Here is a 13,829-nt window from a genome sequence, read left to right as displayed (position 1 = left end):
TACTCAGGCCCGGGGTCAAAGGGGCCCAGAAATTTCCTGGGGTCTCACATTTTCCTGTTTCACCCAAAGGCACTGCCTGCGTGTGATGCTGGAGGCACTAGCACAGGCGACTACTGCTGCCAGCCGTGCACACCAGGCCCAGGAATGCATGCATGACACTCCTTCACAGTCGCAAACTTGGAAGAAAACTCACAGCTGCAGGACTACAGTTGCTGCATAAGCAAATTCCGGCACACGCAGGACACGCTCCGTTCTAGTGTGAACATAAGTGTGATGGTGCTAATTTTCTGATTTTAGAGAGACTTAGAAGTGTGTTTGGTTTTATTACTGTATCTAGCCGCCACCACCACAAGTGCAGGCAGACCTGGGCTCTGCAGTGGGAAGCCTGGCAGACCTGGGCTTCAAAGACTCATTTGACTCTTGCCACCCTCCCTCCACCCTGTTTCCTTCTCCTTCAGAGAGGGACCCAAATGAAACTTTGCACCCCCTGATAAAACTTTTCCTGGAGACCCTGTGCTGAGTGCATTTCCCTTTCCACACCAATAATTGCAATTGATCACAACACACAAATCAGCAACAGGGAGAAGCTTTTGGGACCAGGTTGGTTTCATTACCACCATTTCTAACTTTAGCCATTATTAATTGTACTCAGAGCTTGCAAATCAGACTTTGTTCATGCCCAAACACAAGAAACAACAGAGTACCTCCAGGTGTGTATGCAAAGTCCAATTATATTAGAATAGCCCAGAGGTGGTGACATAGTGTTGCTCTGTTCATTTTTCAAGATGAAAAATGGGAAGGGACATAGTCAATATCCCCACTAAGAGGTCTGTGACACTGTGCAGTCCCTCTTTGCTGGCTGTGTCACAGCAACTCAGCATTTCTGGGCAGCTGACAATGACATCAGATGTCTGGAAGCTCTGAACTACGCAGAGTTCAGCTTCATGGAATTTGAGCTACATGACCAGAGCTCAAAGGGAACAGTGGCCATAGCTTAGTGGTAGAGGACCTGCCTTGCAAATAGAAGCTCAGTATCAATCCTGGTATCACCAAGTAGCGTAAAGGAAATTCCCTGAAGAGCTGCTGTCAGCCAATGTCAACACTACAGAGCTCAATGAACCAATGGTCTGACTCAGGGTAAGCAAGCTTCCTCTGTCTAACCCAAGGCATGAAAACACAGGGAGCACCGAGTCAACATGCACCAGGCCACGCTACCTAGAGGGGGCAGATCTGTCTGCCTCCTACTCAGTCAGCCTTAATGGTATTTAAAGGCTGCTCACTTTTTGCCCAGATTGATAAGATTTTGCACAACCACCTAGCTTTTTTTTTTTTTTTAATAAAAGGAAAATAGAGCATACAAAAATAAGTGTACCCACTTTGCTGTGCTCCAAGGTAGGGGGTTGCCTTTCTGAATTATCAGAGGAATTACTGTCAGTTGTTCTTTCATTGTTTCACAAATAATGGAAAGGTAGGGGTCAATATGGCCAGGGTCATCAAAGCTAGCTTACTCTCCACTCACCGACCCATATTCAAAGAAACTTTGTACATGCACTTTAGGTATTTTCTCTGTGTAATGCTCCCCCTCATGGACAGAAGTGCAGACAGGATGGATGCCGTGTCAATTCTTTGATACTAATGCTTCACCTTTGAGGGGAAAAGATGGGCCGTTTCTCCAACACCATAACCAGAAGCTGTTCCTAAAAATAAATGAGGCACGCACACACATGCACCCCTTTTGCACTGTGTTCATAAATTTTCCCATAGCCCCTACCCCACCCCATGATCACAGAAGCTCACCACCAGCCAGAATAGGATTTGGGATCATTTACTGGAAAAGACTGGAGTATAAAAACCAATGGAGCAATATTCTAGAAAAGAATGGAACTCACAAACCCATCATCAATCTTCCCTGCTCCCACAGAGAAAGGGTGTCCAGCACAAGGAGGGATGGAGCCTGCCTTCCCTTCAGCCCCCAACCTTCTGCTCTTGGACCCTACACCACCAACACCTGCTAACTTGAGGCCCCAGTTCCCTCCAGCACTACTGGTTTCTAGTAACAGGGAACTTGCATATACAAATAGCAGTTCTGAGTCATCATCCCATTCCACCCCCACCCCAGAGATAGGCACAGAAGACAAGGCATGAGGCACAATGCTTCCTAAGATGTACAAGGAGCCTTCATCCAATCCTCTGCATGCAAAACCAGTCCACTCATGATGTGGGATGAAGGACAAATGGCAATGTGGGAAAGTCTCTCTCAAGAGCTACAGTGAGAAGCTAAGTCCATGCAAGAATTTCCTTTCCATTATGCCCCAGGACTGCACCGTCCATGCATCACTGGAAGGGCCCCAGCACTTATACTAGCCCCATTAAGCCTGCAATTTGAAAGTCTGATGCAACCGCTCTGCCTGATCCTTCAACGCCTGGATCTCCTCCTGAATGAAGTCAGTCAATGCTTTGCGCATCTCCACCTGAAGAAGGAACCATAATCAGCAAGGTCCTGTAATATATGCCACATACACAAGCTCTCCGCTTCACTGTTTGCAATCATGCATGGATGGAGAAACAGTTCAGATGGAACTCCAAGAACTTCACCCTTCAATTAGATCAGGGAGTCCATCTGAGGCAGGGGAAATAGTTTTCCTTTCTTTTGTAAACTTTGTAACTAAATGTAAACTGCTTTGTGCACATTTTTGGGTGAAAAGTGAAAGAAAAGTATTCAATACTACTACTAAATTGACAAGTACCAGCCCTGGGTAAGAATGAACAATTCCAGAACAAAGCTCTAGATTCTAAATATGTCTGACCCAAAACCATGCTTTTTGCTGTGCCAGTTTGCAAAGGCAGGCAGACGGACAAAGTTGGGCATGTACAGGGAACAGCTCCAAATTCAGGGAATTTTGAGAGGCTAGTATGACGAACAGACTAAACATGCAATTTTTACTGGTTGAGTGGGGATGGAGGTAAATCTTTTGGGAATTACAAACCACAGGAAAAGCCCTGGTTTTGTTGGGCTTCAGGCTACATAATCTGTAGAACTGTGGTCAAAAAGATGACCTCCCCCTGTATTCTGTCACTGTTTCCAAGCTCTCAGCAGCACAGGCAGTCAGTGCTTCCCCTATGAACTCACCGTTGACTTGTTCTCTGCCCGAAGATACTCCAGCAAAGGCTGAGCACTAAATGGCTTCCCTATTAGCACAGTGATTTTCTGTAACAAGAGCAAATCGCCATTAACAAATCAGAGGCAGGGAAGAGGATTGCCTTCTCTTTTCATGTTATGAACTTAGTGCCATGAACATATGTGGCATAGAGTGAGGCTCTGTCCTGAAGGCTCAAAATCTGAGGGAGACACATAAGGGAGCCAGAGAAAGTAGGAGGGGAATCTGGTAGAAGAACAAATGCAGTTATTTCACATAAACTTCCTTGGGCTTAGTCACAGTATAGTGTGGGGAGATGCCCAAGGCTTTGTGGGAAAGGTTGATTTTGACACAAGATTTAACAGATGTAAGGGAGATGGCCTCATGCAGGTATTGCGAGAGTATTCTACAAGTCTCCAACTTCTCTGCTGCCATCTTGGAACCCTTCGGCCTCTTCCTACTACCAGTACCTACCTGTAGCATCTAATTCTGTCCTTTTCAGAACACTCACCTGTCCAGTACGGGGCACATAAGGAGGCTCATTGGGGAGCACATCATTCATTCCTATAGAGATTAAGCAGTACATATCCATCAGTAGGATTCTAACCCCAACCTTGGTAAAAGTCAATAGGAACAATTAGAATTACCGCAGATACTCGCCTATAAGTTGACCCCACAGATAAGTTGAGGGCAAGTTTTGAGCCAACAATCATGGAATTTTCTATGACCCTCGGATAAATCGGGGGTTAAACTTAGGGGGGTGTCTGACTATAGTTTTGTCTGATTTTACCCAAGGCCAGATCCTGAAAAATAACCTACCACTAATTGTTACCTAAGAACTGTAGTCTCTAATTTATTAAAACCACAGTAAAGGATCATAAGATATATTTTTATTCTTTTTTAAATTCTGGTCTTCACCACCTTTTTGTAAACACTATCAGACTAAGTGCAATGTAAACAACATACCAGTGGTTCCCAACCTGGTATTCATGTACTTCCAGGGACACTCAACAGGACCTTTAGGGGTACTTGAAAAAGAATGGAATAATGGCAGAAAAAGGCAGGCCGTGCTCCAGAATGCACGGCCTGGAAGGGAGGTAGCATAATATGGAAAGTGATCAACCACCCAGAATTTGTCAGCACACTTCTGGTGCAAAACAGTGCAAAGGCAGAGTCTTCTGTTCTTCAAACAGATGAAAAGAGAAAATATGTGATGAATACATGAAGTCTGGGCTTTCATATGGAGGAGATGAGGGCTTGTCTTACTAATTACAAACATTTTGCTAATAGGAAGGGTACAATTTATGGAAATGGGCTGCCAAGGGATATGCCAGTGAAAAAGGTTGAACCATGAATCAAATCCACCTTTAAGGTGTCTGGTGTGTTAAGCCAGAAGCTCTGCATACAGCATATAACACATAACTGGGAGTGTGCAATTCAATTCACTGCAGAGAGATGCAGCTGCATATATTTGCAGCCCTTTTCACTCAGAAGCAGACCCACTGCTTTCCATGAGTGTTATTCTGAAGTAATGGTGCACTGAATTGTAGCCTGGAAAGAAGGGTCCCATCCTGGTGTTTCAAAAAACAGATATACTTTGTGAACATTTGCCAAGCAGAACCAGAACCAGGCTGCAGCAGGAGATTAAAAGGTAAACTTTGGCTGGAATTTCCCAGTAGAAACGATCTCTGCCCTGCCTACCGCTTGAGAAACTTGGCGTCTGCCTGCCTGCCACTTGAGAAACGAAACTGTTCAGAGTTGAAAGGTTCTACAAGACAGAGTGCCTACAAAGAGAACCGAGGGGCTGAGAAGGGACATTGTTATACTAAATTCACAGCAGCCAATATATTATACATGTTGGCTACATATACATTTATGTTATCCTGAAAACTAGCCAAAGAGGCACTTTTTAAAGTAGTGGTTCCATTACATTTAGTAGAGGGAGAACTACCATCCCTATTCAGTCTAGTATAGTGTATCTCCCAGTGGCTAATTGCTAGAGTTCCTGTCTAAAAAGAGTAGTTTATAGCAGACCAGCAATGTAGTCCACTGTTTTTTATCTGGGGATTTTTATTTCCAAGCACTGTTAACATGATGGGCTAGGTCTGAGGCCAGTTTCTGTTTCCAGGCAAAAATGTCCATTTGCAGCAGAAGTTAGTCTCCTAAAGCCTCCCCTTAGACTTTCTCCCAGCCCAAATCCAATGCTCAGTTGCAATTAGAAGACTTGTGCTTCACTGCCTTGTATGCAAACACTTTGTGCTTTTAAATGTTTATTAAAACACCCTCCACTTTTCACATTAAATAAGACCCAAGTTAATGCTCTTTTTAACTCCCATCTTTGATGGTACCTTTTGTTGGGTGGGTTGAGTGGAGAGGTGGTGGGAAAACTGCTACCCAATCACAGCTATGCTAGAAATCCTAGATTTCTCCATTATTTTCTGAAGGCAGTGTACCAAGTTCAACCAAAAATGGAACCTTTCAAAAAGTAAACCCAGAAGCTGTGAAGTCTAACCATTACAAATCTGTGCTCAAAACCTTTTCCGACATTCCAATACTCATCAGATTACTTCTGACAAAATACAAGAAGATGGTTTAACATGCAAGAGGGAGAGCTTACTTATATTGAGTTCTGTCAGCCTTCTTTGAGCACTTTTTGGGGTTTGGCTCTGCAGCTGCAGGATGGGAAATGTAGCCTCTGCCTAGCTTTCTACACAGTTATTAAAGCAATATGAGTTCTGGCCCAAATTGACTTGGACAAGCCTAATTCTGCCAGCTGTCCCATTGGTACATGTACATTTCCTGGTTTTGTCCCTCTCTTCTCCCCCTTTCCAGATTCAGGTCTCACCTACATGCCAGAGTGGCAGGATAATGGGGTGCAGGCGGCATTCAGCCAGAAGACGCCCAATACCTGGAGAGAATAAGAGGAAGAGGAATTACAGAAGATACTGTAAATCTCAATACCCTTCTCCACCTCAAAAAAAGATACTTACCCCATTTGAAGCGCATGAACTCCTGGGTCATATTGACTTTGCCTGAAAGAGTAGAAGGAAAAGATTTAGGGTGGTGGGAAGCACATCAAAATAATCATCAAACCCAACCCAATTGCTGCAAAATAGCTGTGCCCACAGTGTTCTTTGATGTGCACCCACATCCTTCTGCATCAAAGTACTACCTTCTGGGAACACGTGCACCCAGTCTCCACGGTTGAGCTTCTCAAGTATGTAATCCATGCCTTTCTGGTAGACACCATCTCCTGCAGAGAGCACAAGTGGGTGGGTGGTTGTTCCAAACCACATACAGGAAAACTCCTCTTCCCCATCTAAGTCCTAGCTGTACATTCCCACCAAATCCTTCCACTCATTCTGCCTAGAGGAGAAGCCATAAGTGTTAGCAAAAGGAGTCAGAGGCACATTTTTGCTTGCAAGAGGGCTACTTATAGAGCCCTTTTTATCTGCAAAGTGATTAGCAATCTTGATGGACTTCACAGCAATCTTCTTAAGAATATTTATATACACTTTTCAACAAAATACGTTCACAAAGTGGTTTACAAAGAAATCAAATAACTATTTGTGGCTAGACAGCTATTATTCCTATTTTACAAATGGTAGGTAGCTCTTTGAGCTTGAGAAATTGATGCCTAAAGCCACCCAGCTCTAGCAGCAAAAAACAGCAGAAACTTGAGAACAGTTGAAACATACCACCTCAGTTACGCATTCAGGAATTGCTTCCCACAGTTCCTGACAGACACTTCGTTTTGTACCCCAGATGTCTAGCAAGCCATTTGCTTACCGCGACAGACAGGAACACATCGCCCAAGGCTGAAGAAATGAGAGTGCAGTTCCTTTGTGAAGCAGATGTCTGCAGCTGTTGGAGTCCTGTGAGAGCAAGGAGAGTGTTAAACCACATCATATCACACTCAGGCTACAATTCTATACAACACTTTCCTAGAAGTAAGTCCCACTGAACTTTGTAAGACTTCTGAGTAAACATGTATAGGATTGTGCTGTCAATCTTATCAAATTCTCCCCCCCCCCAAATCTGAATCTTACTTGTCCTCTCTGAAATCCTTAGCACCCAGAGACAATGTGATGTGCAATCCTACAGAGACATAGGTGCGTGGAGTTCACTCCTTCCTCTCAGGGAACACACCAGCACAACCATTTGTTTGATTTTCTCTGTAAACCGCTTTGTGAACTTTCTGTTGAAAAGCGGTATATAAATACTGTTAATAATAATAATAATAATCACCCTCCTTTCCTGCCCTCCCATACTCACCACCGCATCTTTTGCAAGTTCCAAACATGCCGTAATTTCAGGATACCTGCATGAAACACAACTATATTAAAACTGTGAGCAAACCAGATATCTCACTTTCACCCCAGGAAAATATTCCACAAATAAGACAAATTTGTGGCTTGCCTTTCCAGCCCCTACTAATAACAAGCTAAGGGCTCAGAGTTCCTAATGGGAGAGGGGGAGAAAGTGGCAAATCCCCTCTTGTCTGTTGGACTACAGATTACAGGAAGGTGGCTGGCTCAGCCTCTAGAAGGGTAGAGAAGAGCAATATCTTTCCTTCCTAACCAGCAGGTGGTGACACTTCCAGTACCATACCCCACAAGTGTGGATCATCCATGCAGGACTGATGGTTGCATACAGTAAGGAGCGGGGTGCCTGGCTCACGTTTCTCAATTAGCTCATATAGCACCTCTTCATTATGGACATTCAGTCGATTCATATACCCTGCAGGGAAGATAGCAAAATGGCAGCTTGGCAAGGAACAAAATGTAGCAGAGTGGCAAAAAATTCTAAAATCTAGCTTGGACCGAAGCAAGTCAGATGAAATCAGGCTTCCATATATTCAGTCTATCCATTAATTTGGCTTACCCCTATCAACAAGGCAAAGAGGTAACTTTTAAGTGGTGGCTCTCTTATATTTAGTGTGGGGGGGGGGTAGCCCCAGTCATCTTAGCTCAGTGGCTACTCAGTCATCTAGCCCTTCTAGTGGCTACTGCTGAATTCTCCCTTGCATTTCTTTTTTAGATTGCAGTCCCCTTTGGGAGAGGGAACCATCTTCTCATTCTTTCTACAATGTAAACAACTCTGAGAATATTTTTGCTTTGTTAAAAAGCAGTACATGAATATTCTACACAATAAAAATAATAAATGAGCATTCATATAGCAATTTTTGAATGTTCTAGGTACATCACAAGCATTGTCTTGTAACTCTTGGATCAACCACCCAAGGTAGGTTAGTCTCATTTCCAGATTGCCAAAGGGAGGGGGGAGGGAAGGAGGAGAAGCTGAGATAAAGGGTCCTTTGCCTAAGGTGAATTCAATAGCAGTGTCAACATTCAAATAAGGAATTCTTAGAAGTACAGCTCAGTTTTATAGTCACTATGGTGGGCAGGGGGTAGTGGTGGTGTCCAGATAAAGCAGATAAAAGTAGTTTCAGTTGGATTAGGGTCAAACAGGCACAACTCAGCATTTTGGCAAGGTTCATCAGCAAGCTATGGAATGTAGTGGGGGACAAAGTACATGAACCAACATGGTACATTTTCAGCAGTGCTTCCCAAACTTTTTATCACCAGGACCCACTTTTTAAAATGACAATCAATCATGACCCACATAGCTTTGCTAGACGAAAAAGGAGATGTAGAAAGAAATATTTTAAATTAATTAATAATTAATCATCAGGGAGAGGGTCCTGTGCTTCCAAGGCTGCTAGAGTTCTTATATATTGTATGTGCATGTAGACATTTGCTAGACTCTCCCTAGAAAGGGAGTTCAGTGACTGCTCCCCCAAACCTTTACAGTCATTGCAGGGTACCTAGAAAGGTAGAAAGCAAGATGTGCAGTTAGGGACTTCCAGGTCAGACAAAAGGCTGGGTTCACACATGATTTAAGACATGCCAATTACTAGAGAAAATTGGAAAATGTGACATTTTAATTTGGGAGTATGACCTCATACCACAAGTTAGCATTCCCGCCACAAGAGTGATCTCTCCATCTAGATCACTCACTGCTCCACTTTTCTTCTGTAAACAGGGGAAGGGACCCTGCAAAGTCTTTTTTTTTAATACTTCAGAAACTTTTTTTGACCCACCAAAAAACAGCTCACAACCCGCTGATGGGTCCTGACCCACAGTTTGGGAAACACTGGTTTACAAGATCCCACTAACTTAGTGTTTACCAAGTACTTTCTCTTCTTCTGAACTCTCCCTCCCTCCCAACCTTGTTAATCCGGTATTGATCTAAGGAGTTCAGTAAGATAAGAGAGAGAGCGTTCTTCCTCCTCATGGGACAGGTGAGGATCTTTCATGTCATGCTAGGCTACTGGAAAGGTTAGAGTTAGCATGAACATCTTGCTCTGCTCAGCATTTTCATCAGCAATCTGGGGAGCGGAGATTGGTACTTACTAGTCCAGAAGCAGCTGTAGGTGCCCACCAAGCCCATGACCAGCCTACTGGCCAAGTTCCAGGGCAGATGTGGGGCCGAGGGAAAGGGCCATTTCACCTCAAGGGGCATCTTCCCATCCCTGGCAATCCTCCTGAGGCAACTGCATCAGCCGTTCCTGCCGAAGAGGAGATAGCAGAGTGTTTTTCCACCTATCACCTTTCTTGTACAGCTAACCCATAGAGTTCTCCTGTGCAAGACCCCTCCCATGCCGAGAAGCTTCCGTTCCAACTTGCTGCTGGCACATACAATAGTTCTCCAAGTCTCCTCTGCTCAAGGACTATGACAACATGCCAAGAAAAGACTACCCTCCATTTCTGCCAGAAGCTAGTCAGTACAACTCACATAGCACGAGGTGTTTGAAAATGGTGTTATTTACTTTCCTCAGAAGTAAGCTCATTCAGTAAGACTCAGGCTGTAATGCTATCTTATTCAATGGAAACAAACATTTCACACATAAGGCTAAAACCAGAATATGATTCTTTTTGGCATTCCAGAGTGAGGATACAAAGCATTACCTTTCCTCAACTAAGCCAAGTTACATCAGAATTAAACAGAACCAGACAATGGAAATGAAATCCATTTCACTGAAATGAAATCACACACATGGACCAATCCTACATGCAACAAAGAAACTACTCTTCAAATTCTACCCCCAGAAAAAACTATTACCCAAAACATTTCAGTTACATTGACTACTCATTATTCTTTAGAAGATCAATCTGAGCAGCACACTAACCCCTGGGGGGTGGGGGATAAAAATGGTTTACAAATATTGTAAGTGGCAAAGAGAGTTCTCCACTTTCAGCCTTTTCCTTTGTGATCCCCCCCTCTGTCACAGTAGGTAGTCTCCATTGCCTTAAAGGGATGCTGAGAGCTGGCATGGGGCAAGATGCCCCCTCTTCCTAAATTTGTTTTGTACTGTATACAGTAGTTTGTCTTGTCCTGACCTGGGCACCCTCGAAGCTCAGACCCTGGGGATTTTGCCCCCCCCCCCCCAATCTTCAAGACTGTTGCCTTAATCTCAGTAACTCTCACATGCAGTACTCAATACCACAACCACCAGTTGCATAACTAGGCTGCGGCAGCAGGTTCTTTGCCCTGGGCGCAAAAATGGCGCAATATATTGACAGTTGTGAAAATAATGGTGACTGATAAGTGGTATGTTTTGTCAGTATGAGCAATTAAACATGCTGCCAAGATGGTAGCAGAAGTATCAGTTTCCTCAGAAATGAATGTCAGGTCCTGCCAAGTGGCACCACTACAAGTTCTCCTTAGTCCTGTGCCTCTAGGATGACACAGTAAAGCAGCTCAGCTTTACTTGGTGGGGGGAGAGAGAAATCCAGAGCATGCAAGACTGGACAGCAGCAGCTAGTCAGTTTTCTGCATTAACAGCTCCAAGCATCAGCATGAGAACCTGGAATTCCAGCCGCACTCTTACATGTACGTTACTTTGCTTAGCTCTCCTGCAAAGCCAACCTAGGGCCAGAATTGGGAGCATGCCTTGATCACAGAACTTAGTTATAGTGCCACCAGCTACATAATCCCAGCTAACCAGATGCTTTCCAGTGGTCTTGAGTTCTGTTGCTATCCTGATTGCCATTTCTGAAATCAATTAAGGGCACAACCCTAACCCACTTTCCAGCATTGGCATAGCTGTGCCAGTGGGATGTGTGCTGCATCCTGCATTGGGCAGCACTCATGGAGGCCTCCTCAAAGTAAGGCAACGTTTGTTCTCTCACCTCAGTGCTGCATTGCCCTTATGTCAATGCTGGAAAACGGGTTAGGATTGCAGTCTGTACTTATTTCTTGCTGAGGCTGACACTCTTCCCAAGTCTGCAAAGGTGTACTACAATCTCTCAGGCCAATATCAATCACACGCTTCACAACCCAATTCATTATTATCAGCATCTTCTTCTGTTGAAGCATTCTTGTTGTGACCTAAATGAGGGTGAGCAAGAAGACTGCAGGAGGACCAGGAAGCACATAGATCTTTGATTCATAGTTGCTCAACCAGGAAAAAGTCAGGATCCCTGGGTCTCAAAAATAGGCAACATACTCCCACCCTTCCCTATAAGCAACATACGCAATATTATGTAATCCTAAGCACCTTGCTCCCCTTCAAATGTTGCATTGTTAATGATAACATTGCAAGATCAAGCCACAAGGAATATTTGACATCCCCCCCCTCTCTCTCTCTCTCTCACACACACACACACAAGTCTCTGCCAGTTGCTACTTCTTCCTCTGCAAGTGCTCCTGTATGTTAGTCACCTGCTACAAATTCAACAGGTGCAGTTTTTCTCCATCACTGTATCTCTGTACTGGTGGAAATGGCACCTAGCAGGAATGTGCCAATCCACTGCAATTAGTCTTGAGTCTAGCCCCACTCCCTTTGACTCATGCTCAAGTCTTAACAGGCAGCTGTGGGGACTTGTCTAGAGTGTTTTTGGGATTCAGTTTGACTTGACCAAGAGTCTTTTTGGCAAGTCAGGCACAACTCCGTGGAAAAAAAAAGTACTGCTTGCACAGGCAAAGTGTCGGAGTTCTCATTTAACACTCCCCTGATGTCCCCATCCCATCTGTAAACAAAGCTCTGCTGTCATTTGAGTGAGGGCAGCAGTGGAGAAAGTGCTGATCTGATCTGTTTCTGAGGAACCTCAGCCATGAACTCCCATTCACATCATGTCTCCTAATTCCACCCAGATGGACCTCTACACGGAGGGAGATGGAGCCACCCCAGCTCACAAGGTTGGAGGGATGGGCAGGGCAAGCAAGAGGACAGAAGCGGTGGGCAGGTAGGCCCCAAAACAAAACTTAAGCCTCCTTCCACCCCCGCCCCAGAGCCTACCACCCTCCTCTCTCCAGGTCTCTTGCTTGTGCCAGTCTGAATGTGGCACGAGGTCCTTTGGAAGCAACCAAAGAAGTAAGCAGGCACATGTGCACAGAGGCTGTGTTCCTTTTTAATTTCTAGAGCTAGAAGTGCTAGAGAGCTTTTGGGAGGGGGCAGCTTCCAGTACGCTCGGGTCACATTCTTTTTTTGTTCTAGCGTGCTAGAACTTCTCTGAGCGTTCTCAGGGCTAGAAAGATGGCCACTACCACGCCGACATCACTTCTGCCTCTTCTATTAGAATAAGTGGAGAGACCTGACAGCCTCCACAGTACATGCAGGGTCTGGTTGCAGCATGGTGACCTCCACACAACAGTTTTCAAGGAGGAGGTGCCAGCCTGCTGTTTCTAAAATAACTGTGCTGGAAGCAGCTGGGAATGTCACCTCCTGGTTTCTTCTAGGCAGAGAAGAAGGCAGCCAAGAGAAAGTCCTGAGTCACTCCTGGCTGCAGAACTCGAGTCAAGTCTTCTGAACGGAGCTGCCCATCCCTGGCACCATGTGGTGCAGGTGGCAGAGGCCCTGCGAAGCTGAGCACAGGGGCGGGGGAGGAGGAAGGCAGCCCTTCAACGCGACACCAGCTCCCTGGTTTGTGCCTCGGGCGCCCCACCTGTTCTCACCGGGCTTCCCTGACGTCCCACTGTCCTCCTCGCTGAAGGCAAGCGAGCCTCTCTCCCTGCTCCTCGAGCCCCGGGAGGGAGCAGCGCGCCACCTCTGGGCCCAGAAGCGCTGCAAGATGCGTTCTGGTGGCCGAGCGAGCGGCGGACCGCCCCGGCGGCATCAGTTGCAAAAGGCTTCCCGAGTGACGCACAGCTCCAGCCAAGCCCTTAGAGGCGCAAGAGGCGAGAGTGACACAGGCACGGGCGGGGACAGAAAGCTCCCATTGGTCCCGCATCCTCCACTGCCCCTCTGGGGTGACCCAGTTATCTCTCTCGCACTGGAGGTTTCTTTAAAAATACCGGGTCTTCCGGCACCGTAAAGAGCAGTTCAGCTCGGCTGGGTGACGTTTGCAGAGCATGTAAGTTAAGGGGCAGAAGCACTAAGAAGGGCGATGTCGTGCGACTCTTGTTGTTTTTAGTTCTACGACTCACAACACAATCCTACCCCTTTTCTTAAGTTCAGTGGGTTTAAGTTAAGAACTTAAGTTCTTAAGTTTCTTAAGGCTACTCCTGCCAGGTAGTCTTGCAGTGCATTGCAGTTTAAAGTGCAAAATGCCAGCGTTTGTATAAGGTCTCTCGATTACCTGGGAGTAGGTTCTGGGGCACTCAGTAAGAATTCTTGTTGAGGACTCCCTGGATCAGTGCTTCTCACACTTTTAGCACCGGGATCCACTTTTTAGAATGAGAATCTGT

General features: G+C 45.4%; 1 protein-coding gene across 1 annotated transcript; it reads right to left on the bottom strand.

Annotated features, from left to right (window-relative positions):
- Positions 1-1,401: 1,401 nt before the first annotated feature.
- On the bottom strand, positions 1,402-13,275 carry TAFAZZIN (tafazzin, phospholipid-lysophospholipid transacylase). Its single transcript, XM_066617902.1, has 11 exons — positions 13,088-13,275; positions 9,554-9,708; positions 7,749-7,877; positions 7,413-7,458; positions 6,927-7,012; positions 6,310-6,390; positions 6,128-6,169; positions 5,983-6,045; positions 3,649-3,701; positions 3,131-3,208; positions 1,402-2,471 (listed from the first exon to the last, which is right to left on the bottom strand). The coding sequence occupies exons 2-11, from the start codon at positions 9,660-9,662 to the stop codon at positions 2,370-2,372; spliced, it is 789 nt and encodes a 262-aa protein (XP_066473999.1). The 5' UTR covers positions 9,663-9,708; positions 13,088-13,275; the 3' UTR covers positions 1,402-2,369.
- Positions 13,276-13,829: the final 554 nt, after the last annotated feature.

The sequence above is a fragment of the Tiliqua scincoides genome, chromosome 2, assembly GCF_035046505.1.
Source record: "Tiliqua scincoides isolate rTilSci1 chromosome 2, rTilSci1.hap2, whole genome shotgun sequence".
NCBI classification, from domain to species: Eukaryota; Metazoa; Chordata; class Lepidosauria; order Squamata; family Scincidae; genus Tiliqua; species Tiliqua scincoides.
Note: the sequence above shows the minus strand (reverse complement) of the source record. Positions and strands in the feature narration are given on the sequence as shown.